We start from the raw sequence: 26,086 nt of genomic DNA, 5'->3' as shown, positions 1-26,086 counted from the left end.
GCCGCCGCCTCAGCCCTTCCCTCAGGCTGCGGCGCCTCCACCGAACTGGGCCTTGGGGGCAATTTTTGCAGCCATAGAAGTTCCCCCCCTCAGCGGGCTGAAGGTCCCGGCCCTGCGAGGCCCGTGGGCCAGGCCGAGCGCCCTCCCGCCGGCTGTTACCGCCCAGCCGGCTCCTCCGTAGTGGCAGTCGGCCCCTGGCCCTGCTTGCCCCCGTCTGGGAAGCCGCTGTGGAAAAGGGCGAGCACGGGAACAGATTTTGGAAGGGACCGGGAAGAAATTGTGGAAATGGAAGGTTTGTAAGATACTTGTGGTAACTCAGCTGTCCTGTGGCCCACCTGCACGGGTAGTGGTGTCCAAAGGCCCTGACTCCCCTGGTATTGTATGAGAAGTGATACTGTGAGGATAGCAGAAGCAAGTGCTGTTCTTTCCCTTTACAAGAGCTGTGCATGAGCTGGTTCCTTTTTATATTGGATAGTCTGCAGCATACAAAAAATAATAGGGATTCACTAAGTTTGCTAATGAATTTCTTACGTAGCTGCTGTGCCAACTGTTTGCTGCCTACGTGTAGAATCCACCAACTTCCCCCCTAGCCTCTGCAGTGTGGTGCTGCACCAGGAACAGGCTGATGGGCTCTGCCGCTAGCCTGGCATTGACGGAGCCCAAGTCTTCACGCCCTGCTGCCTTTGGAAGGAGGGAGGTGAGGTCCACTGCAGGAGGGCCTGGCTTGCTCTCACACAGAGCTTTCAGCTGGGAGCTAGCAAGTGAGCCGGGGCAGGCTGTAACTAGCCAGCTCAACCCTGACCTTTCCCCAGGCTAAATTACACTTGGACAGCATTTTGTAACCAGAAAATCTGGGCTGTGAGGTATGTTTGATACATACGTGCTAGTTTTAATCCAAAAGAAAAACACAGAATATTTCACTTTTTATCTTACCCACCTCACTAGGGTGGTAAAAAAACCCAAAAACCTCAGTCTTAGCAGCGAAGACTTCTGAGCGCCTCTTGCTTTTTGTTGATAAATTGTCCTGACAAGTTTATCAATGCTGGAAAAGAGTTTATTTTTTTCCACAAAGAAAACATGGTAGCCTAGGTTGACAGTACAGACAGTTTGTGTATCTTCCCCCACTAGAGCAACCCTACGCTTGAAAATATTCCTGAATCTTGTCATATCTACTAACCAAATTGCTCAAGCCTTGGATGTCAGGGAGCAGCATTGCTTATGCATTTGGAGAACAACGCCCTCAGAGAAAATTTTCCCAGTGTGCAGTCAGCTTGATGCAGCAAGGGTTGGGAGTAGAACAGATGATACTGTGCTCTTTGTAAATACACATACAGTTAGGCTCAATTTGCTAATATATTTATGTCTCTTACTAGTCTAATTCTGCCAATAAATGTGCCCTACATCTGCTGCCAAAGTTGAATGCATAAAGCACCAAAAGGTTGTGCCTTAGGTGCTAAATTGCCAAACACATTTCACAGTCGTGTCTGTTGAACAAACACATGGTTATACTGTGCCAAGTTTCTTAAATCCAGAAGCAGTTATTACTTAGGAGCTATTGAAACCCCTTTATTTCTAGTTAAAGGTATGATTTTTTGTGAAACGCCTAACTTTTTAATTTTAAAATTTAAAATAAGCAGTGACCCATCTGTTTTAAGTATTGTACTTGGTCCCAGTTCTTCTTGGTCAGGAAAAAACATATGATTTTTTTTGTCATACATTAATAGCCTAGTTAGACTATCCATGAGATCAATGGCATTTTCCTGAGTAAGAAATGCAGGTTTAGGCCTCCTGGTTTTCTGAAACTTTGGTATTTCAGTAGCATGGTAGTTTATCAGTTTGCTGAAGTAATGCTAATGATGTCTTCTACCTATTTAGCCACAAAAATAAGATACTGGGAGCTACATTTTTTTCATCTTTCATAGACTGAATTCTCACTCAACTCAAGAGCAGCCTTTTACCTGCCTTTAAATGCTGTTTTTCTCCAGGACACTTCCAATTGTTTTAAATTCATCCAGCCATGCATTTTTCAGAGGAAGCAGAAAAATGTAAATAGGACAGAATTTGTCCAGAAGATTAAGTAGCACATATCATATGAGGAAAATACATACCTGAAACATTAAAGCATGCAAACTAAAGGCAATCAAGATCAATTGCTGAAGTGCTGAATCTTGGGTTCAGGCTTTGCCACATGGAGCTGGAGCTGTACTGCCCCAAGAGGTGATTTCAGAAGCCAGGCATCCAGCCTCACTCCCAGGGAAACAGCCATCACGTACCCACGTAAACCCTGTAGATTCATGTCTGAAATGCAGAGTTTCAAAATGAAACAAATAAGCAAGAACGGGTTTGCTTTCTTTTGGATTCTGCAAGGCCTGAAAGAAGAAGAAAAAAGGTTTATGTGCTCAAATACATACCTAATATAAAACGTATTGATAATACATTTAAATGTGTTTCTTAAAGCTGGTGTGGACTGTTTTTGTGATTAAAAAAATTATGAGTAGAAAATAACTGTCAACTGGAGTGTAGGTATTCAACACGAGAGAGAGTGACTTCAAACCCCTTCTTAGTATAAGCTTGAACAGAGTTTTATATAGGATCGGTGTAGTCCTGTTGTGACTCACGCTCTTTCCTCCTTTGTTTTAGGCACTTACAATCAAAGCACGGAAAATACCCACTTTTCTTCTACAAATGTTATCAAGTTGGAATTTTAAATTGTTCACATTGCACACAGTGGCAGCTATTACCATAGATCTTGAAGCAGTTGCTTTCAGCTAGATGTGTTATTCCCTGTGATTTAAAAAAGGAAAGCAGTAGCTTAACATGTACTATTTAGTTACCTGTAGCTACCTAAAAGACTCCACATGACAGGAACCAAAACATAAAAAAAAAAAGAAGACATGAAATTTTCACATTTTACAGTAATTTGCCCTGCAGAAAAAAAGAAAATCTTGACCTACTTGAGGAAAGAGGGCTATTATATTCATTCTGCTTATCCAGAAAATACAGTGTGACATGTAAGTAAACCATAAAGTTATAAGAAGGAACAAGTTAAGTCATGCCAGTTGTTAGGAGTAATTCTGCAGCTCTGTCTCTGGCAGAAATGCTCATTGAAGTCGTCAGGAATTAAGCATGTGAAGAGACTGAGGAATTGCATCCCAGTTATTGTGGCTATTTAGAGGTAGGGCCAATACAAGAAAATTACAGTCTTGGCTTCCTAAGTCGGTACAGCTGCACAAGCTCAGTGTGCTCCAGGGATTAATGTGCTGCATGTGGGATCTGCTGACAGCACTAGCGGAGGGTTGCAGTACCCTTTCTGGAGTTTAACACCATGTTAGGTCTGTTGCAGTAAGTGTCCAAAGTGCCTCGGTAGCCAATATTTAGGCATGCAGCACCAGTGTTCAGTTCTTCAATGGCACAGTAATTTCTTACTCAGCTCAGAGGAAGAGTTCCTCACCTCAGAGCGAGAGCCAGAGCAGTCAGCAGGTTGGGTATGGAGTTCATCCAAGTCATGAGGCTCAAGGTGCAAGTTCATAATTAGCTAAAGCTAATACAAGTCTACAGTGCTGGCAGAAAGGCAGTCCCACCCTCACTTCCAATCTCTAGGAAAGCCACAAGGGTAGTCTTCACCCTTTCTCCTCTTGTTGAAACTGTGCTGCCACTCAGCAAAAAAAAGTACGCTTCTCTGTGCCAAAGGCAGATTTTAAGGAAAACTTAGCGGTTAGCATATTGCCCTGGAGAACTCAACCTACACCCGGTCTGACTACCAGCCAGGTACTTCATACCACACAGCTTTCTGAGAAGAGCGTGATGGTGTTCTGTACTCTACAGGCCAACCTCGCAGACATTTGTGTCATCTCTGAACAAGGATTGACAAGATAACAGTACATAGTGATGGGTCTCTTGTCACCACATGTACTTGTGAACGTGGGGACACGGGCCATGTAACATTTCTTGGTTTGCTTGCTGTTAGAAAGCATCTGGTATAATACCAAACCCACGCAGGGGTAAGACTTTTCTGTGGCAGATGTCTCCTATTTGAAAACATGTCTGGAAGACCCAAGAAGATGATGAAGGTGCTTTATTGCTATGGTGATAAGATAGACAGATCGGGGATTTCAGGAATTTTCTACTTGTACACTTCAATCTTTCATTTTCATCAATGAGAGTTGAGGTTCATGCTGATTCTTGATAGTGCCTTATATAGAAATATGGCTTTCCGTGGCCCATGTTTGTGTTATTCTGGTTATTTACCGACAGCAGAATTCAACATTAAGACATTTCTTGAAGGACAAGAGACTTTAGTCTTTCCTGAAGCACAGCTAGAATATTTTACGATGCTGTTTGTCAGAACATAGGAGCAACCAATTGTAATGCATGCAAGGCACATCTGCCTCTCAAGTTCAGTTAGAGTTTTCTTTTTTAGTTCATATCTTTGCAGATAGTTTGGCAAAGCATAGCACAACCCCCCTCAAAATAGTGCTGTTTTATTGGATGGATGTTAGTTAACCTAGTTTAAAGCCCCACAAACAACCCTTAGAGCTGATATTGCTATTGCAAGATAAACCTTGAGCTATAGTTAATACTCATCCTCCCTGATCTCTATGTGGGCTTATTTTACAAAGATTTCAATGATATTCTGTTTGTTAGATGACAGTGTGGATAACTGAATTATAGAATCAAAACAGTTTAAGTTACTGTCTTCTGTTAAACATTGCTGCCAATGTTGGAACTTATCTTCGGTTATTTTCCTTTGCAGTTTTTTGATGCCTGCATCCAGAGCCTTCCCCAAATGAGATGAGACATTTTACTTGTATGTGAAACCTAGATAAAGGTAAATGATAAGCTCTTCTATTTCTTGAACTTGTAGTTAATTAAATGAAAGAGCCTTTCTATATACATTTCTGGTAAGCATCACATTCCTTGGGCATCACACTACCAAGAAGACACAAACTGGAAAGAGTATGTGACAAACAACTTTCATATTTACCAAGAGAGATTAAAGAAGCTATATATCTTCAGCTCACTAGTGACTAGTTTTAGATTTTTCTCTAGTTCTGACATGCAATTCTAGCAGCAACGTGATCCAAGTGTGAGATCCATGAGAGCAGAAAGTGGGCAGGAGAATGAGAATCCACAGGACCCCGATAAATGGCATTTTCTAGCATAAAAATCAGAAATGGTAAAATAAAACCCAAGAGTGATACTAAGACAGTTTGAATTTCAGGCTTTTAAGTGCTTCATATGTCAGCTTGCTTCTTCCTTGTACAACTGTATTTTGATTTGGATCCTGCAGACCTTCTGCTTCCTAACTTCCATTCTTCATTCTTGGATTTTATTTGGACAGCGATTTCTGGAAAAGACAACTACTTTACCTGCTCTCCAGACTTTCAAAATCTGACCCAGATGGCAGCTATAACTGTCATGAGAGCACACAGGCAATGAACATAAATACTTCTAACTGTGTAATAAGAATAAATATCTTGTCAATTTGGTTAATCTCAGGACTGAGCACCGAACATCTGGATACACTTTATCTCAGGAGCTGGAAAACTCTTCTCAAAATTCTACCACGGCACATCCCCAGTGGCCCTGCTGTTCAAGTGTTTGACATTGCTGCAATAAAGCTTGCTAATCTTGCTAAATGGTGAACACATATCTGCACAGGGTTACTGTAGTCTAAAACTGATGAATTTACATAATGCCTGGCCCAAGTCAGACTTTAACTTGGCATCATTGCAGTGAAAGATTAGAGAGGTAACTATTGCATCATCTGCCACTTGTCATTTCCTCGGGATGACATGATGTCAGCTCCTGAACGTCCCTGTTCAGGGCTTTAAACTAGCCTTAGATTTTCTAGAATACCAGATAATTAAAAAAATTACAGGTTTTCTTCATACATGTTAGGACAAAAGACTTTGCATTAAAGTCCATTGTTTTAAAACAATTTCTTTCATAATAATTGTTTTCAAAAATCACACAACTTGAGATGCCAGAAATATGGAAAGCATATTGCCAAGAGGAAGTAAGATCTTCAGAAAGCAGAAAGATCTTGGCAGAAATTACCTACTCTTAAACTATCGTATGGCTGGCCCTTAGAAGGGACAAATAAACTAGTAAAGCATTTAATCCATTCTTTGCTCTCTGCCGCTCATTTATCATTTCTTCAAACTAATGCTTTTCTGTAGCAATTTCAGTGAAATGCAGCATTTCTTAAATTCACCGATACCTGTGGCTTTGAGTGTAATTCAATGGAAGGGACTGAATGGTAAGAAAAGCTGTCAGTCTAATGGCTACAACACAAACACTAAACAAGAGGTGTCAGCACAGGTATTGGATGTTGGGACATCATCATAGAACTGACCTAACCTGAGAGGACAAGGTTTCAACTCAGCTGACACTCAATTTGTTATGTCAGGTGCTTAAAGATCCACAGATACAAAACCTGACATCTTTTAAGCTTCCCATTTTGCAAACTTTATGTATCTCTGTATAATCTCTCCCTTTTTAAAAAAATTAATGTTTAAGGCTTCTTTCTTTAAACAATAGCAGTGAAATAACTCCCATGATCAAAGCTACCATAACAAATCAGCATGTGTAGAAAGGAGTAAAGTCTTTTATTTGTATTGATCTTGTACGTAGATCTGGTATCTCTGAAAGTATTTCAGTACGTCAGAGGCTGCTCGGTGGAAAAGCCTGAATCTTGATTACTACTGAAATCCTCTGCGGGGTTAGATGTGCCTAAGCCCCATGAAATGCCACATTTTTAATTACATTCTTCATGTGGCATTACACAGACCCTAGAAAATGACATGATCAATTTGAGAAAGAAGCTAGCTTGGGAACTCTTCAGTGTTTGAACGGGAAAATCTAAGAAAAATTGAGTTTAATATTTGTGTACAGTAGTAAGTAAAGGTAGTGTTGCTACAGGCTTCATGAATCACAGTAACCGCAAAACAGCTCCCGTAAATAAAATGGCAAAGATGCCACTAAGAGGCTAAAGCAAACCTGTAACAAGCAGCTTGCAAATTAGTTGCACACATCATCATCTTCCCAGAAACTTTTACTGAAATAGCAGAAATAGGGCCCAGAACATGAGTTTTCCACGTCAAGAAAGTGCTGTAAAGAGTTGTTCAAGGTGACTTCAGCTGATATGGGGGTCATACTAGAAAACAAAAAATGTGTTCAGGTCTAGTGATGCAAGACCCCTATTATCAATTTTTCTTCAGGAGGATCTCACCCACTAAATATTTTACTAGACGTCTAGTCTGCCTGTGAGTTGTAAAGCTGCTGAAAATCAGACTTTGATCTCATTTGTGACCAGTGTATGGACCAAAGCAACGCGTCTCAATCATTCCTGAGTCACCTGACCACTTAGTGGGCTGATGAGGCATTTAATAGATCAGCTGTTATATTTTGTGAGGCCTTTGATAAACAAATGGGTGCCTTGACTTTCATTGCTTTTCTGAACGTGGTATAGAACTGGCAGATTACCAAAGATAGTATCTGGGGTGTTTTATGAAATGAGGTAAACAATAAAAAGGGTCTGGCTGTTCGACTGAGTATCCCAAGACTGGGTTTGCGCATACCTGTTGTTGTAATATGACGTAGGATTAGATATCCACATCTTTAAAAGGGACACAACCTGCTTTGTGCATAACCTACAGAAACAAAGCCGTCTGGAATCCATCCTGCAGTAACTAATTTTGAGATGTCAGATCTTCCCAGTAGTAAGAGCAAGGAGTTAGTTTAGTCCAGTGATAGCTATCTGGAGCCTGCTAGGTAGTACGTAAAGCAAATAGCCACAGCAAATCTCCATGTTTGCATCAGCCATCCCACACAACACAGGTGTGTATTTGTGTGTGCAGATGGCCAAGAGAATATCTGCCAAAAGACATTGCCACATACGTTTCAACATAAATACAACCTGGGCTGCCATCAGGAGGTGGGACTTACATGTTCCACAGTGACAACAAAAATCAGTGGTAGTGTTTCTTCTGAAAGAACTGTTCTGACAGAAGCAGGGAGCGGTAGAGCAGTAGAGAGCCTCTGAGCTCTCTATCTGCCTGCTCCATGTCTTGGGCCATCCCTGCCTCTCTCTAAATGGTTCTGCTTGATCTCAGTAAGGAAAAAGTCCACAGGTGGAAACCAGGAGGTTCTATCCTCATCGCAGGAGCCTGTGTGTAGATAGCACATAGCTTGTTGCAGGAGCCTGTGTGTAGATAGCACATAGCTTGTTACAGATGTCCTAGCAAATAATAAGGGGGGAGAGAAGAGGGATGGAGGGAAGGAGGAAGCAGACTTCAGTTTAGTTTTCTAGTCATGTATTACACAAGTCATATTGGTTTTCTTCATGAAAAATGCTTGGTCACTGACATTTCAATAAATATATTTTATCTTTTGTTCCTCAATGTATTTAATTGTTCAGTGTATTCTTCAGACTTTGCAAAGCCAACTGTATGAGGTTGATGGGTGTTTTTAAATACAGATCTGAAAGTCTAGTTAAACTGACATTTCTAACATTGCCCTAACTGCAATGTCGTGGTGCTCCCCCATGTACTTCTTTCATTATCAGGTTAAATGAAGTTTTTTTCCAAAGTGCTGTTGTGGTTCTTGGACCGTTAATATTGCCTGTGCAGAGAGAAGGTACAAAACAAGAATTGAGCTTTTTGCCCAGAGATGAACACTGTATGAGTCAAGAGCTTTCCCTTTCTACAACTTAAGCATAGCAAATGCTTTTTTTTGCCATCCTGTGAAGTTCCAAGTACTTGCTATTGCTGAGGGTGAGATTTCAGGCTCATGTTATGTTCTGGAATAGAAACACAGAGAGTGTAAGCAAAGCTTTACCTAGGCTTGCATGACCCAGCAGTCACCAGTAGTTTGGGCAGGCTGAAACCCAGCCATTGATGCCGCTCACTGCAGACACTGTTATTATGGATGATACAGTGGGAATGAGAGAGGCTACTAGCTTTCCTCTTCCCTCTAGAGCATTTGAATTCAAAACTCTTTTAATTTAATATAGACGCATTTTTTGCTTTTTAAACATGGGACTTACTTGTGATTCCCTTTAACATCTATATTCAGCTGTGAGTAAAGTCAATTTTTGTCTACGCTTGAAAATACTGCACAAATCTCTATTCAGAATTGTTAGAGATAATGGATACACAGTGGGGCATTTCCAAAAGTGTTACCAGTGCGAATAGCATAATCTGGACAATGCAGTGTTTGACAGCAATTGCTATTTCCAAGGCTGTTTTGAATTACAGCTCTAATAAGAGGCCAGTTGCCATATCCCAAACTAGAAGCCAAAGAGATCACCCGCCCAAGCAGCCACTCCTGCAAGAAAGCAGGAGGGGAAGGGTCTGTCCAATGGGCATTGGAAGGGTTTAGCCAGAAAAGCTTTGGTGGTGTGGGATCAGTGCCGCAAAATCTGCAGTCCCATTGCTATGCACCACCCTTCCAGTGCTGCACAAGATGCGAGTCGTGCAAAGTGGTAACTGTGCTTTTTATGTTCTCTGGAATTAATTGGCAATCTTTTTCGTGAATCCAGGACTATAGAAGTGACCAAACAGAGTGGTGGAAAGGGGGCTGGCGTTTCTTGCATAAGAATCAAGTATTCGGATTTCCTATAGAACTCACGTAGTTTTGCCAAAGGCAAAATTGCTGGTAAACCACAGAGCCTTGAAAAGGTTTATGAACAGCAAAACTACATCTCAAAGGAGGAGACAATTTACACTATTTGAGTTATTTTGATTGGTAATGTTCCCTGTTTTTTCCTACGATTTACACTTCTTAAGGAAGAAGACCAATCATATGACAAATGACAGGCTTTTTTTGTCAGAGATTTCAGTACTCTGCAGGTGACCAATCATTCATGCTCTGAGAACGTCTTAGAATGGCAGCCAAATGAAGTCAAGAACTGGTTTTTGCATGCATAGTGATGACATTCACAAGTAGAAGGCTACAAGTAGGTCAAGAGGACTTAGGTCTGGTTAGTCCTAACTTGAGGCAGGGAAAATGGACTAGATGAGTTTGCTTAGAAGGCCTTTCTCTTCCCGTGGGGCTTGAGCCCTTAATTGACTTCAGGCAGGTAGAAATGGAGAGCCGGTTTGTGAGCAGTGCTGCATCCTGATGGCCCAGACACCTGAGACTGCTGGTTCAGTGGCCAAGAAACAAGGCAGCTCTGGATGTATGCTGAGCGTGTAATGACCCCCATCTTTGTAACCCTAATTTAAGTCAAATTAGAGTTAAGTTACTTTAATTAACCTGCAAGTAAATACATGCATGTGATACAGTTACAATTTCCAAAATCACGACCTGAGGAGAACTTCCTGTTTTATTAATAGCTATACAAATAATTGAGAAGACACAGAAGACCTCCTCGTCGGTATTGAAAGACGCCTGCAGACAATTTCAATTAGCCTGCCCTCCGGCCAGCCACCGTTCCCCAGGCCAGACCTTGTAGGTTTTGCACCTTCACTCCCTGCAAAGCTGGAAGTCAGGAAGGTGATTTCTGCCAGGGGGGTGTCCCGTGAAGCCCCTCCTCGCAGCTGGCCCACAGGAGGTGGGATGCCATCGCAGCCGCTGACACACAATGTGGGGCACCGCTGAGATCCGCACCCAGTGGGGAAGCAGCCCAGGAAACAAACACTGCTTCATCCAAATACAATTAAAAACAATTCAACACGGAATAATTTAAAAAACCTTTTTATTTAGACAAACACAAGAAGATCTAGATAGGATTTATGAGCTAAGTTTTTTGGTTAGAGAGCCAATGTGTACTTTAAAGCATCGTAAGAGACCGAGGAGATACAGTCTTGAACAGTGTGTTGTAATAATTTGTGAAACTGCATGAGACAGATTTTTTTTTTTAAAACCAATTACTTCCCGTCCGTTCAGGGGCAGATAAGCCCCCAGCTAAAATTCCTTTTCATTCCGGTGCTTGTAACGATGAAGATGAAATGTGATTTTCCTTTCTAACAAATGCTCCAAAAAGCAAAAAAGAAAAAGCATGTGTTTTTCTCTTATGGAAAATAGGTCTCGGCATGCTGGAAATTCGGCGTTTTACTCATTTTCTACCACAAATGCCCCATTTTTAAGAAATGAATAATGTAATCATCTTCTCTGATTTATGTTTTCTTTTCTGCCTCATTTGGCACTAACACCGTGTTATTACAAGAACAACTGTTCTCTGCAAAAAGAATGATCTTTAGACGTCTCATCCAAAGCCTTTGAAGTCACTGGGAACGAACTGAAAAGAAACGCAGAGAGGCCGTGGACATTAGCAGCAACTGAGTACTTTCCCACTGACCAGGCAGATTTTCTACTCGTCACCTGATGAACGGAACTGCGGTTCCCTACACCTTCTCAGGCAAAAACTCCCTTCCAGGTAGGGTACCTGGCAGTTTTCAGGTCAGAAGTCAGAAATGATAATAAAACGTGGGTCAAACAGGGCACAACCGAGTCCCACAAGCAAGAGCAGAGCCTGGGGACATCTTCACCAACGAGCACCCCTGGGATGGGTGTGAAAGGGCCGCGTGCACCAGCACCAGCATCCGGATAACTGCAGTAGTAACGAGTGCCAGGGCTCCCGAGCGCTCAAGGATTGAGACATGTGCTGGCATGTGTTTTAAAAAGCAACTCAGAGAAGAATCTGGAGGGAATTAGTGTCAAGCATGTGTAAAGAGGGTTACTTTTCCCATCTCCAGCGCCCGTAATTACATCTCAAACGTGCTAATAAAATCCAGTGGTTTTTTTTTTCTCTTTGTCCAAGTGCGTACCTTAAACATGCTGCTGTGACGACTAGAAAAAAACCAACTTACACTTCAAATCGCCATGCAACCACCAGAAGTGAAGCCGTTGGGCAGGGCCGAGGGCCGTGCCCGGGGGCCGGGCGGACGGGGGATCTCGGTCCCGCCGCCCCCCCGCCTGCCGGCCCGCCCCGGCCCGGCTCAGAGGTGCGGGGCGTAGAAGGGGCCGAGGTACGCGGGGCCGAGGAAGGGAGCGAAGGCGCCGCCGCCCAGCGGGAAGGGGGCGGCCGGCGGGACCAGGAGGTTAGCGGCGGTGTAGGATGGGAAAGTCTGGAAGGGGAGAGCGCCGGGACCCGGCGGGCTGGGGCTGCCGCCACCCCCCGCCGCCGCCGCCGCCGCAGGGGAAGCGGCGGGGGCCGCCCCGTCGGTGCCCGGGTGCTGCTTCTTCCACTTGGTGCGTCGATTCTGGAACCAAATCTTCACCTGTGTCTCGGTGAGACTGAGGGAGAGCGCCAGGCTGAGGCGCTCGCAGACCGACAGGTACCGGGTGGCTCGGAACTTGTTCTCCAGGGCCACCAGCTGCTCGTAGGTGAATGCCGTCCGCGCCCGCCGCGGTTTGCTGCACCCCGCCTCCGCCCGCCGCCGCCGGGCGCCCCGCGGCGAGCCCGGCTCCTCCGGACCGGGCGGGCGGGCGGCGGGCTGGGTCCCGGACCCGCTCCCGGTGCCGTCCCCGGCCGGACCCGCCTCGTCGCGTTCCTGCCCCGCTGCCTCGGTGCCGCTCTCCGCCGGGGAGTGCGCATCTGAGGGGAGATGGCGGGGCTCGTCAGGGGGGACGCGGCGGGGGGCGGCCGCGTATCCTCCTCCCGCCCCTCGCCCGGCCGCCCGCCACCCCTCGAAACCCGGCTCTTCTTCTCCATCACCGCTCGCCGCCCCTCGAAACCCGGCTCTTCTTCTCCATCACCCTTCGAAACCCGGCTCATCTTCTCCGTCACCGCCCGCCAACCCTCGAAACCCGGTTCTTCTTCTCCATCACCCACCCCCCCTTCCCCAAACGTGATAAAATAAGGGCAATCGTTAAAATAAAGGACCCGCCGTGCGAGGGCCCCTCCGCGCTCCCCGCTGTGCCATCGCATCCGCGGCGGGGAGGGGGGAGGCGTCGATATGGATTTCTTACCAATTAAAAAAGAAGTTATTAAAGTCCCCTTCTGAAGCGAAATAAATCCCCTCCCCCCTCACCCCCCCATCCCCGCGCTAATGGAGTTTCAGATTTGCGAGGGCCAGATCGATAGATGTCATCTATTAAAGGTAAGTTTTAATCGAACAATATTAGGATCAGGCCGGGGGAAGGAGGTTTGAAGTGGGCACCTGCAAGCTGCGGGCAGGAGATAGGCGGGAGTCGGTAATAGGATATCGATCAACGGGAGCTAAGGCATCCTCCGGTGGGGACGGGCTGAGCAATTACCCGGTCAGGGCCGGCCGGGGGCAGCCGATCCCTCCCGCCCGGGGGGAAAAATCCTCCGTGGGGTGCCTTGGCAGGAGCCGCCGGGATCCGGGATGGGGCGGCAGCGCCGCCGGGGCTGCCCCGTCCTCCTCGGGCGCGGAGGATGCTCCGCACGCCGGGGCGGGGGACGGGACACGGATAACTTTTCCCTTCGCATCACCGAGATTTTAAGAGACAGTTCAGCCTCCCCCTCCTTTTCCTCCCCTCCCCCCCCCCCCTTCCCCCCCCGCTGCCCGTTCCATCTTCCTGCGGGACACCCGCACGGGGAGCGCACCCCGCCGGGCTCGGGGGGCCGGGGGTCCCCCTCCACCGGCGCCTCCTCCACCTGCTCGCCCCGCCAGCGCCGGCCGGAGAAACTCGAGCGCGTTCCTACCATGTGCCTCTAGTTTATTCCTCCCGCTGCCGGGAGCAGCAGCGTCTTTTCCTACTTCAACTCTTCCCAAACTTTTCTCCCGCTCGCCCGAGCGGGGGGCGCTGCCCCGGCTCCCCGCGGCCGCTTCGCGTCTCCTGCTGAATTTCTGGGGATCCAGGATGTCTAAGATGGAGAAGGAGATTTTATGATGGATGGGGGCCGTCTTGGCCCCGCGGTCCGGGCATTCCGGCATTCCCCCCCCAACCCTCCGCGCTTTCCCGGAGACCTGCTGGCTCCCAGCGCGGAGCCGGCGGAGGGCTGCGCCGGGCGCGGAGCCGGGCCGCCTCCCCAGCCCGCACGGCGCGGAGTGAGCGGCGGGGAGGAGGGTCGGGCGGGGAGGGCGGAGGGGCCGGCGGCGGGGTGGGGGCAGAGGAGGGGGCAGCGCAGCCATTGGCACGTCGCCCCCGCGCCCCCTCCCCGCCGCGCTCGCTCCCTCCATCCTTCCATCCCTCCATCCCAACCTCCCGGCGACGGGGTTTTCCCGTTACCCGCCGCGGGGTTGGGCGGGGGGGGGTTGGTGCGCGGCGAGGTGGGCCGGGGGCAGTCCGGAGCCCTGGCGCTCAGACACGGGTCCTCCGCCAGGGCAGGGATGCGACTGCACGTGGCAGCGGCTGTCCCCCGGGGTCCGCAGAGCCACCGGCTGCCCCCCCGGCGTCTGTGGTGGCCCACCGGGGCGAGCTGGTGTCTCAGAGGGACCCAGAGAGGAGAGGAGGGCTCCTGCATCCCTCTGCTGCGCCGAGCAGGCTCCAGCCAGGCTCGAAGCGCTCCCTCTGCCAGCGGCCGCTGTTTCAGATGTGAAACCACTCAGTGGTCCACAGGGAGGAATGAGCGGCTTCTCATTTTGGGGCAGCTCAGGGTCAGTCTGGTTCAGGCTCTGGGCCAAGGGCTGGTCTTAGTTCCTGCAGCCCACCCGTGGCGTTCGCAGTGTTCCCAGTTAATAGGCAGGGAAACTGAGGCATGCCTGTGCTGGGGGAGTAGCTGCCCCACTGAGCAGCCCCCTGACAAACCATCCTTGCCCAGAGTGGAAATGCCTCGTTGTCTGTTCATACCTGTAACGGGGACATGGTAGGGAACAGCAGGTCAAGCCTCTCCACCCTGCACCAGCCCCATGACCATGACCACTCCCAGCCAGCCGTGCTTATTAAAATCTTGTAGCAATGTATTTCTGCACATCTGTACCTGTTCAGGGGGATGCTTTTCCCTCACCTGCAGTTTTGTGTTTGTTGGTACCACAGATCAGGCTGAGATGTAAATGAAGGGGCAGCCTTCAGCCAGAGGGGGCCAGGAAAGGCAGCCCTGGGTGGGAATCTGCTGCTCCGCCTGCTTTTATTCCTAGGAAGGTGTACAGATCACAGCCCTCCTCCTCTTTAGAGGTGTCTCAGCCTCAGCAGAATTGGGCTTTCTTTTTGCCATTGCAAAGGCACAGGCTTTAAGATAACGGGAAAGCAAGAAGATGAGATGAAGATGTGCAGGGCGATGTGATTACAAGTAATTGTTAGTGTTAATTATGTGGTGGCAGCATCCCAGAGCCTGTTTGGCACCGGCCTCTGGGATGGGATATCGCACACGTGTAGAAGGGAGCTCTGTCCTGAGGAGTTCACACACTAGAGTTACAGACCTATAAAGCTTCGTTTTGGGGATGGACCCTGCATGAAAATGAAGGCGGTATGAACTAGAAAACACTGCTGTGTGCTAGTTAAGTACTGCTTATTTATTTAAAGTTCCTTGAGGTGCAGAAGAAGGAGATGGAAGGGGAGAGGAGCAGTTGCGGGTGCTGGACAGCATGCTTCAGAAGTGAGATTGAATAAAGGAAATGGATGTGAAGTCTTAGTGAATATCCTATTAATGTTTTTTCAAGGGAGATCCTTTTTGTGGCACAACATTAGTTTCAAAATGCATGGAGAAATCAGAGGTGTTGTCATATGGTAAATAAGTGCATGGTTGACTATTTTAAGAATGCTCGCAAGCCTCGGCAGTGCCAGAGATTTTTTTTATGTTTGAAAGAAAAAAAAATCTAATCTGATCTATGCGAGACTACAAATACTTCTGTTTGAGTCGTCGCGTCTGCAGGAGCTGAGAAGGTAAAGTGTAATTTGTGAGCTAGCAGACATCTTCAAATACCACCGGTTTAACACGTGCGTGCACACCAGCCTACAGACAGACATGCATGTAGGAAGGCACACACGGAAAAGCACACGCTCATGGATTAGTTTTAGCAGTCTGTTTGAAGTTGGTCCGTTTCCCAGCTCCAGCATTAACATTCAGCCTGAGTGCCGTCTTTAAATTGCTTTGATGCTAGGTGGGTTTCAACCCTGACCTGTCCTGACGGCAAGTGATGGCTGTAACAAGCTGCGGATCAATATTCATAGCGGGTGTCCTGGACTGATAACACTATCCAAGACAATGTTCACTATCGGTGGAGACAGCTGAGATATTGCGCCATTAGTGATGTTTTTTTAAATAACCTGATCCATTTCTGGGTCTATTTAATGAATTTCACAGTTTAGATACTATCTTTAAGGAGAAGCCAGAGGCTATTCCAGAAACGGTGATGCAAATCAATGCTGCCAGGGCTCCTCTGCTTTTCTTAAAACAAAGTGGACTATAATTCCACCACAGCTCCTTAAATATTCTGGGAGTCATGGCATGCTATTGATAGTATTAGCAATACGAAAGTATTCTGACTTTATCGAGGGAGAAAACAATATTATCTGTAAAGCTGGAACACAGTTGATAAAATCTTATCCGTGATTGTAAAACGCAGGGGATCAGTTCAGTTCTTTATATGACAAGCCAGTGTTTTTTATTTGGTTGTCTTTATGAAACGCTGGGCATGTATGAGAAGATACCATCGAGGCAGGGCACGGCCCTGTCAGCGTTTCAGCTGAGCTGATGCAGGTCTCCTCAGGCTTCTGCTGCTGTGTGGATCAGCGCCTTGGTCCCCAAGGGACAAATCTGGTCCCGCTTCAGTTCCTGCAGACCCACAGAGGCACCCAGGGTGGTACAGGGTGTGATGGAATGGCACGGAATGGCATAGAATAGAATAGAATAGAATAGAATAGAATAGAATAGAATAGAATAGAATAGTTTGAGTTAGAAGGGACCTTTAAAGATCATCTAGTCCAACCCCCCTGCCATGAGCAGGGACACTTCACCTAGATCAGGTTGCTCAAAGCCCCGTCCAACCTAACCTTGAATGTTGCCAGGGATGGGGCCTCCACCACCTCTCTGGGCAACCTGGGCCAGTGTTTCACCAACCTCAGCGTAAAAAATTTCTTCCTTACATCTGGTCTGAATCTACCCTGATATGGGGTACATGGCAAACCCGAGCTCTGCAGGAATCTGCCCTTACGCCGGTGGCCGTCTGTTGTGGATGGAAATATTTGACACGGTTATGATTTAGCAGCAATTCAAAATTTATTAATAATTTTAGGCAGATCAAGAGGTTGAATTTTAGCGGCACTTAATCATTAACCGATTTAAGGATTTACAAGATGATTTAACAAAATAATTGAACAGCGACTTAATTACAGACTCAAAAATGGCAAGATTCACACTAACTTACTATAAGGTATCCCAAATTGATATCTATGCATATGAGCACAAACATACAACCATGCACCGCTCCAGGGGTCGCACCCCCCCCCCCCCCAGTCTTTAACTGCTTGGACCAAAGGTCCCTTCGCAGCGGGCGACTCCAGTGAGCCGACGGGTGCCCCTTTTGACTCCCTGTGTGCTCACAGAAAAACGGACAGAAAGTGTTTGCATCCAGTAAAGCATAAGAACACCCACACGCGTAAGAACTAACGTATATTTAGAGAGGTGGATGAGAGAGAGACCAGCCTGTGGTTACTATTTCCCTCTTTGAGTTTGGAGTAAATACCCACACTGCATCGGCAGCTATTCCTCAGTGGGCAATAACTGAGACTCAAGGGGGGTTGACTCGCCCTGGCCTTTCAATCCTCAAGGTGTTTGCCTGAGCGGCGTCCCGACTTGGGAGATGCTGCCACTGCCATCCAGGAGAGCTCAAACGGTCTCGCTTGAACCGCTACTTACAGGGTCCAAGACTTTCATCAGGTACTTTTCCACTCCAGCCCAACTCAGGCAATGGGATATTCTGGTGCTTCTCCGCTGCGGTACAGCTTGGGCAATGGGATATTCCGGTACTTTCCACCAGTTCCAGAAGGCCAGAACTTGATAGATCTTGAAGTTCTGGTATCCACTCGTAACTTTGGGCCATGATCCATATGTTGTCAGCAGTGATCAATGACCATTATTGTTTCCAAGTGATAGGAGTCACAGGAGCCAGGTGTGCTAAGGGGTTGCCTTAGAGTTCTGGTCTGTCACCCTCCACTTTTTTCTTTCTTTTATGTTGGACCATTATGTGTCTGAGGTGTTAATGGGTTGATATAACATTCTGGTCCATTGTGTTGTGGTTCAAATGTGGGTGGAAATCACGCCGAGCACCAAGTGGACTAAAGGGGGAATGTGGGGTGGGGTGCACCACCACAGTGTCCCACCACGCTCTCAGTCCCAAGGGAGACTGTGGGATGGGTGGAAGCACACCAAGCTTCTCATCGCTTTGGAAAAGTCTGACCCAAATCAAGACCCGAGGTGCTCTTGCAAAGGTATCGCTGAGGGTCTGGAGCCCTTCCAGGAGTGACAAAAGCAGTATAAATTTTTAAGGAAACACATATGTTGTCTTTATTTTTGACAGCGTCTGACTCAGGTGACCTGTGTATTTCAGAGGATGGATTTCTTTTTTCCCAGGGACATGATGTCCGAAGGAGTTTATTGTGAAACAGGGAACAAGCCCCAGCACTCATTGACTTGCTGGGCTGCTTTTTTATTGCTGATGCTGTTTGCCAGCCCATGCACTGGGCTGTTGGCAGCGGGCAGCCCAGATGCCAATGCCGCTTGCAGTGCCTGTGAGGAGCAGTCAATTTGGCCAGTGGATGGAGATGCCGGGCACTTGCCGTGCTGTAGAAGATCATAGAATGGTTTGGGTTGGAAGGAACCTTGAAGATCATCCAGTTCCAACCCCCTGCCCTGGGCAGGGACACCTCCCACCAGCCCAGGGTGCTCCAAGCCCCGTCCAGCCTGGCCTTGAACCCCTCCAGGGATGGGGCAGCCACAGCTGCTCTGGGCAACCTGGGCCAGGGGCTCACCGCCCTCACAGCAAACAATTTCTGCCTCACATCTCATCTCAATCTCCCCTCTTTCAGTGTAAAACCCTTCCCCCTCGTCCCATGGCTCCCCTCCCTGCTCCAGAGTCCCTCCCCAGCTTTCCTGGAGCCCCTTTAGGGACTGGAAGGGGCTGGAAGGTCTCCCCGGCGCCTTCTCTTCTCGAGGCTGAACCCCCCCAGCTCTCCCAGTCCGTCCTCACAGCAGAGGGGCTCCAGCCCTCTGAAGCTCTTGCGATCCGCTGGGAAAACCAAACTGCGTTCACTCAGCCACCCGCCTCAGGTGTTTTTTAAAAAAATTAATAACTTAAATGGGAGGCGGGCAGACGAATCTGCCCCCCCTCCTCCCCGGACTACATTTCCCAGCAGCGCCCGCGGCCCGGCCCGGCCCGGCCCGGCAGGAGGGCGGGCGGGAGATGGCGGCCTGGGCGCGGGCGGTGCGGGGGCTGCTGCTGGATGTCAGCGGGGTCCTCTACGACAGCGGCGGCGATGGCGGGGTGCCCATCGCCGGCTCGGTGGAGGCGGTGCGCAGGTGGGTGCCGGCGGCTCGGCGGGGCCCGGCCCGGGCCCACCCCGCCGTGGGGGGAGGAGGAGGCCGAGGCGGGGCCGGCGGCGTGAGGGGAGGGGGGGCGCCCCAAATCCTGCAGTGTGGGCCTGGCGCTGGGCTTTGGAGCGACACCCAAAGGCGGTCGGGGGTTGAAACCACCCTGACTGCGCAGCCTCCTGGTTCGCTGCGTGAAGTTGAGTGGGACAGGACCGCAAATGTCAATGTTTCGGTCGCTTTGGTATTTTTTTTAGGCGTATTTAAGTTGTGAGGGAGTCACGCGCATCTGCTGTCCCGGGGCTGGCGGGGAAAGGAGCCTAGAGCACTGCAGACAGATCCCATGCCGCTTGATTTTGTATTTACTGCTGTTGTCGCACCTGTAGCAAGAGCAGGAGGTGTATAGGAGGCCTGGTACATTCCCCAAGTAATAATTTTTAAAATATGGCTTGCACTGGCAAGGTGATTCTGTAAATTGGTTGGCTTTGGTGTCAAATTAGCTGTGAATTCTTGCAGAGAACTTGCAACCCAGCAGAAACAGAGAATTTCAGCGCTGCAGTTAATGATTGCCCGGCTTGTAAGTGACTTAAAAGCAAAGTATTGCGGCAAGTTACTCGCCAGTGCCCACAGGGAGTGAACTCTTTTTGCTGGGTAGAATCATAGAATCATTTAGGTTGGAAAAGACCCTTGGGATCATCGAGTCCAACCATCAACTCCACTCTACAAAGTTCACCCTTACACCATATCCCTTAACACCACATCTAAAGGAGTCTTAAACACATCCAGGGATGGTGACTCCACCACCTCCCTGGGCAGCCTATTCCAGTGTCTGACCACTCTTTCTGTGAAGAATTTTTTCCTAATGTCCAGCCTAAACCTACCCTGCTGCAGCTTGTTACCTGTGAGAAGAGACCAGCACCAACCTCTCTACAATGTCCTTTCAAGTTTTTGTAGAGAGTGATGAGGTCTCCCCTCAGCCTCCTCTTCCTCAAACTAAACAGTCCCAGCTCCTTCAATCGCTCCTCATGAGATTTATTCTCCAGGCCCTTCACCAGCTTCGTTGCCCTCCTCTGCACTCGCTCCAGCACCTCAATATCTGTCTCGAGGTGCCCAGAACTGGACAAAGTAATGGTAATGTAATTCAGTTAACACAAGCTAAGTAACCGCTGCTAAACAGACAGTGATTTCATTTATTTAACTTAACTAACTTTAATTCATTAGGTTAACTTGCTAATGTGTCTGTATTGGCCCTGCTTGACGAGAGGAGCAGGATGAGGCTGGGGGAGAGCAATGGCCGCAGGGCCGTCTTTGTTTAAAGTCGCGTATTGATTTGTGGCCCTGCCCCGCTGGAGGAGGTCGTGGGTTTCCAGAAGAGCCTTTTGGCTCTATGTGATGTTTCACTTACCCGCTGCAGAAAATCCAAATCTGCTCCATGTGGCAAGTGCTGCTGCGTGTACCCCACTTGAAATGTTTTATATGTCAAAATACTGAGCTAGTGTGCAGTATTGACAGCCTGCTTGGCCAGCGTCTCTGAGGCTTCTCTCCTCTGGGGCCACCCAGCACGGACACGCTTGTGGCGAGTGCGTTATTGAGCAGGGAAATATACAGGAGGAAATATTGAAATTGCTAAAACTAATCATATGAGTGTAGTTAAATACATGCCTGTATGTTGGTGGAGCCGCCATGGAAAAGGCAGAACTGGAGAACAGGTGCGCTGGTAATAAAAGAAGTCTTTGCTGCTTTTTTGTGTTGTTTTTTTTAATGATATCTTTGTTCGTGTTTCTTGAAATACATGTAGTGAGCACATAAAGTGTCATTGGATGAATCTTCTGTTTTCATCTATAGGATCAGAGCTTCCAGTGCTGTCAGAAAGCAGTGTTTGAAGTGAGTTTAAGGTTACTGAGGCTCTTGGCCTGTTTGTGGTGCTCAGCTGGCCCCAGCCAGCAAGAGGAGCCACAGATGCCAGGATGGCTGACAGGAGAGCAGTGCTCCAAGGGAATTCAGTGAAATTAGGCAGAGGGAAAAGTTGCTTTTATAAAAACATTGTATTGAAATCCTGTGGCACGTGGCTTTTCCATGGGATCGTGTGTGACTTCTGTTCCTGTTCCTCCATGTCCTCTTTACGCAATATTTCAGTGCAGTTTCTGTTGTTGCGCCTTTCAGTAGCTATGCTCCAGGCTCAGGACTCAAGAGAGACCCTGAGAGAAAAGGCTTGTAGCAAAATGAAAGCGTTTGTCTTCCCCTGGGTGCACAGAACAGCCTGTTTTCTGCCTGCAAAGGGGCAGGCAGTGCCAGGGCAGCCTCTACCAGGATTAAACTTCCTTAGGTTTCACTTCTTGTCTCACTCAGATCCTCCTGGTAATATTGCTTCCCACTGAGGCTGGAGCTGATGCCTGTGCCAGCTGGTCTGTCAGTGAAGGAGGGTCTTCTGCTCTCCATCTTCCAGGAGAACGTGTCTTACCCCCATCCTCTCATTTCTTGCTGGCTGGCACTTTCTGCTGAGACCATCGCATACGCTGAGTTTGTGCAGTGCATAGCACAGGGCAGCCCAGATCGTAGGTGAGGCCTCCAGGCATGGCCAAACCAAACGTAAGTAACAACTACTACATAATGACTGTTGGAGATCAGATAATTCCTTTAAAAGCCAGGATGTATTCAATAGTATCTGCATCATGGTTCCCCAGATGCTTTTGACGTGTTTGGTTTTTTTTTTCTCCTGGGTTTTTAAACTTTATTTTCCATTGGGTTGCAGGCTGTTATTAAATAACTTTTGTCACTGCATTTGCTGAAAACTCCTATATGGAGGCAATGTAAACTACAATTTAACTTACGGCAATGTCAGAAATATGCTGATGAAGCAACAGTGAAACTCTGGCCTTGGGCTAAATGTAAGATGCTACAGGCTTTCTCTTGAAATACCGGAAATGCACAGAGTTTCAGAGAAGCCCGACAGACATGAAGCTTGTTTCCTAGGGAGTGTGCTAGGAACAGGATGGTTGTTTTTAGCGTATGTGAGCTCCAAGGAGTTTCATGTCAATAAGCAATAGAGAAGCAGTGGTCACAGCTGTGGAAATTGGGGACAGCAGAAGTGAGTATGGAAAAGTGCGAGGAAGGAAAAAAACCCAAAACATTTTGTTCAGGTCATTCAATATAAGTGGTTAAGAATAACCATTTTCCTTGCGTAAAGTCAAGTAGCCTTATTTATCTGCCTATTAGGGTGGTAATTGTTCTAGCTCACACCATTTAAAATCTTTATTGACTCATTATCCTATTGCCAGTTGGTCATTAATATTTGTGTCTGCATCATAGTACAGCCCGGTGGTTTCAAGCAGACGGATTAAAGCTAAAAGCGGCTCCTTTTCTTAATTAATTCATTTTTGTATCAATTAAAGAATCATAATTGCAGATAGCTGGGAACTTTATGACTAATTCAAATTGATATGATCTTTTGCTGAAAGAGATGTCTAAAATCTTTTAGTGCTTGTTATATGTCCAATAGGAATCTTAAATACCATACTACAGATATGAACTCTCATAATATGACAGCTGACCTGTTCTCTTCAGATTGTCCTGCTACATCATCTCCCACACCATTAAAGCAATTAACTTTGTGTAACAACACATAGTACACACCAATAAAAATTGTAAGTAAACATTTTAATTTGCTGTTGGTTTCATATGACTGGAGCCATTTTGACTCCTCTAAGACTATATTTGTTGCGTTATTTTTCTTGTTTTCAGCCAAATTCTGTGATGCTGTTATTTCAGTTAGTATTTGAGAGAGTAGCAATGTAATTCCTGCCAGCAGAATCTGGTCCGTTTTGTATTTATGGTGGGTGCGGGGGGTGGTTCTCTCTTGTTTGTTTGTTTTTAGCTAGCAGTACAATCATGTGGAGGGCAAAACGGCCAAAGAAGCTGATGGATACTGAATGGATACTGACCATTGGTCAGTATCCAAATGGATACTCACCAAGGTGACATGCAGTTACACACTTCCCGGTGCTGTAGAGACCCTCCTGAGGAAAGCATCAGTAGTCACTGTCCAAGTTGTTATAACTTGTGATAAAGCACTAAGTGTTACAACTGGGAATGCATTATTTATTGCTAGTGTACCTGCATCTCGGACAAATCTTACCTGTGAAGTATCTTAGCATTCAGTGTGCACTGAAAGGGAACTGGTGAATTGGAGGCCGAAAGGATGAGCCGCAGAAGTATGTGTTGTGCAAAGCAGACCACCTCCTGTGCTCGAGTAATATGAAGGCAGATCTGGATCCTTCTTGTTACTCGGCCAGGCTATGGCAGACAGGCACCTCTGTGCCTAAGGGCACTGGCACCCCTGGATTAACCCAGAGCCAAGGTGCCAGGAATGCCATTAAATCCACTGGTGACTGCTATTGTTAACTTCAGGTGGGTGTTTTGGAGTGGTGGATGACTAGAAAATCCAAAAGCAGATTGATTAGATAATTCGGCCTTTTAAAACATTTAACCCGTGACATTTCTTGATTGTTTAGTTTACTGTGGCATACGTTTGTTGTTGTTTTTAAAAAATTCTTATAACAGAGTCAAGTAAAGCACATTTCTTCCGAGTGTGTGTGATTAACTGGCTGTGGAACAGATCAGAAAGCCCATCGGTGACTTAAAGGCTTCTTCTGGAGCCAGCCTTAACAGTGCCTCTGTACCGTGCTGTTATTGTCTTAATTGATTTACACAGCATTGCCACGAGGTGAGCTATTCGCTTTTTATCTTACAAATAGCAGGGAGCTGGTCTCTTACAAGACAGAAGGTGGTTAAACATCCATAAAAGATGCTCAGCCTGTGCTCTGTTATTTGCATTTACAGCTGTGTGCTGATAGTGTGCCCATTAGCATATCCATATGAAAAGCACACAGTAGTTGGACGTTTACAACATCCTGTTGTTTGGCCAGTATAGTGCATCTGTTAGCACAACTTTCTACAGAGTTCTTTAAAAGAGCAACGGAAATCTGGGGAGCAGGGAGGCTGTGGAGCAGCTGGGCAGTCGTGTTAAAATAAAATACCTGGAGAGTCTAACAAGGCGAAGATTGTCAGGGGAGTAAGCGGAACTGGAACTGTAAAGCAATTCAGCATGCGGGGGTTCATGTGGGACAGTTGTGAGTTTACAAAGAGCCACCTGAAAGTGTGTGTGCAACAAGGAATAGGAAATCTTTGTTAGAGATGGTAACCGAAGCATGGCTTAGCACAGTCTGTGCAGATGTTCAAAGTTTCAAGGCTTGCTATGCCTTCAGGACATGTAATTTCAAAGGAGCTGTTCCTCCCAGAAAGAGACTTTAAACTACTCTTGTGTAAATATCCATTCATTTGTCTTCCCATTTGACTCTCTTTGCACTTTCTATCCATGGATTTCAAAGAAGGGAAGGTGTCACCTGCCCTTTCTGGAGCAGCAGAGGCACAAAAAGATGGAGCAGTTCTGTGTAGTCATGTGGCCATTCACTGGCAGAGCCAGAAAGAAATCCAGGAATTGATCCTCAGTGTATGTGGAGTTGTCACAGCTCTACTCTAGTCTGTAACATTAGCTATAGCCTCAGTTTTCTGAGAGCAGTGGACCTTCCTAACTCATATTTGCTTTCCTAATTAGCAGTGTTCACTATTATTTTAAAAATATCCGTGTCCCTGAAGTTGTGGGTACTCCACTCTCTACACAAATTGCATGAGTAAGTGCTTACGCTTTAGGAATTTAAACATCATTAACCTTTAGGGTCTTGAGCTACTTATTGTCTCTCACCACGATTATGTGCCATACAAATGTTTACCAATAAAGAATAATAGAAGATGCTACAGTGATGCCTGCTACCTAATGGTACTTGTTTGTCCACTACCTTGTATGAAGACTGATAAAGCCCTGAAGTGGATGAGCAGCACACTGCCTCGTTCTCTGCCTTAGAACTTGAGACTTGTCTCAGTTTACCACTACAGTAGTATTTTTTTTTTTTTTTTTTTTCCTCCCCCATCTTTCATATTTGGTGAAGTCAGCCTGGAATCTCAGAATTGACCCTGATTCTCTGCATCTCCTCAGCAGTATTCCCATTCAGATTCCATGCTGTCTTTGCAAGTGATGCACTGGTAGTAGCTGTCGATTGCTTCCAGGTTAAAATCCAATCAAATTTCTTGGAACGTAGCTTGGTCTTTGAGCTATTGCAATGAAATAGTATGGTACTTTCTAAAGTAGGTAAGCAGAGCATGCAAGAGTGAATTCTTTCTCTATAAAATAGGCTAAATGAAACCTTTAGGTAATTTACTTTCTTCTTCTGAGAAATAGAATTAATTATTTACAAACAGGTGCTGTTTGTATACATAATAAGAATTTGACAGTGACAAAGATAACTTGGGTTTGACTGAAATTTATATGGCGTAATTAGTAGCTTCAGAGGCAGAAAAACCCCGACTGTTTTTATCACAGAATGAAAGCTATTGGAATATGATTCATTATATTATCCATAAAAACGTTTTGCTTAATGCAAATAAATATATTCCAGACCTCTTCATGCTAACTGAATCCCTGAAGTTCAGATTTTTTTCTTGAGAGCTCCAAAGTGGAGAGTTACCAAGTTTTTAAAGTCTGCCAGAGTTTACTTCTGTCACAAAATATACCCATATGTTTGAACCGTACGTGGTACTGTGTTGCTGCGGTGCTATAATCAGCCAGCCCCTACAAGATGAGGTGAGAAA

The 26,086-nt window shown here is 46.7% G+C and overlaps 2 protein-coding genes and 1 long non-coding RNA gene across 6 annotated transcripts in view; 2 read left to right on the top strand and 1 right to left on the bottom strand.

Moving 5' to 3' along the window:
• The first annotated feature begins 2 nt into the window (after positions 1-2).
• On the top strand, positions 3-11,721 carry LOC134517392 (uncharacterized). Its single transcript, XR_010071614.1, has 3 exons — positions 3-292; positions 4,754-4,828; positions 10,341-11,721. It is a non-coding gene; the product is annotated as an uncharacterized LOC134517392 (long non-coding RNA).
• A 224-nt stretch (positions 11,722-11,945) lies between these two features.
• On the bottom strand, positions 11,946-13,850 carry NKX1-2 (NK1 homeobox 2). Its single transcript, XM_063338326.1, has 2 exons — positions 13,619-13,850; positions 11,946-12,544 (listed from the first exon to the last, which is right to left on the bottom strand). Exons 1-2 carry the CDS (start codon positions 13,848-13,850, stop codon positions 11,946-11,948), a joined length of 831 nt encoding a protein of 276 aa, XP_063194396.1.
• Positions 13,851-19,232: 5,382 nt separating this feature from the next.
• Positions 19,233-26,086, top strand: part of LHPP (phospholysine phosphohistidine inorganic pyrophosphate phosphatase) — a 95,368-nt gene continuing 88,514 nt past the window's right edge. For all 4 annotated transcript variants that reach the window (XM_063338399.1, XM_063338397.1, XM_063338398.1 and 1 more), the window contains exon 1: positions 19,233-19,372. In XM_063338399.1, the coding sequence (XP_063194469.1) occupies positions 19,257-19,372 (116 nt within the window). In that variant the 5' untranslated portion in view covers positions 19,233-19,256. The remainder of the gene's footprint in view (positions 19,373-26,086) is intronic.

Source organism: Chroicocephalus ridibundus, chromosome 6 (assembly GCF_963924245.1).
Source record: "Chroicocephalus ridibundus chromosome 6, bChrRid1.1, whole genome shotgun sequence".
Taxonomy (NCBI): Eukaryota; Metazoa; Chordata; class Aves; order Charadriiformes; family Laridae; genus Chroicocephalus; species Chroicocephalus ridibundus.
Note: the sequence above shows the minus strand (reverse complement) of the source record. Positions and strands in the feature narration are given on the sequence as shown.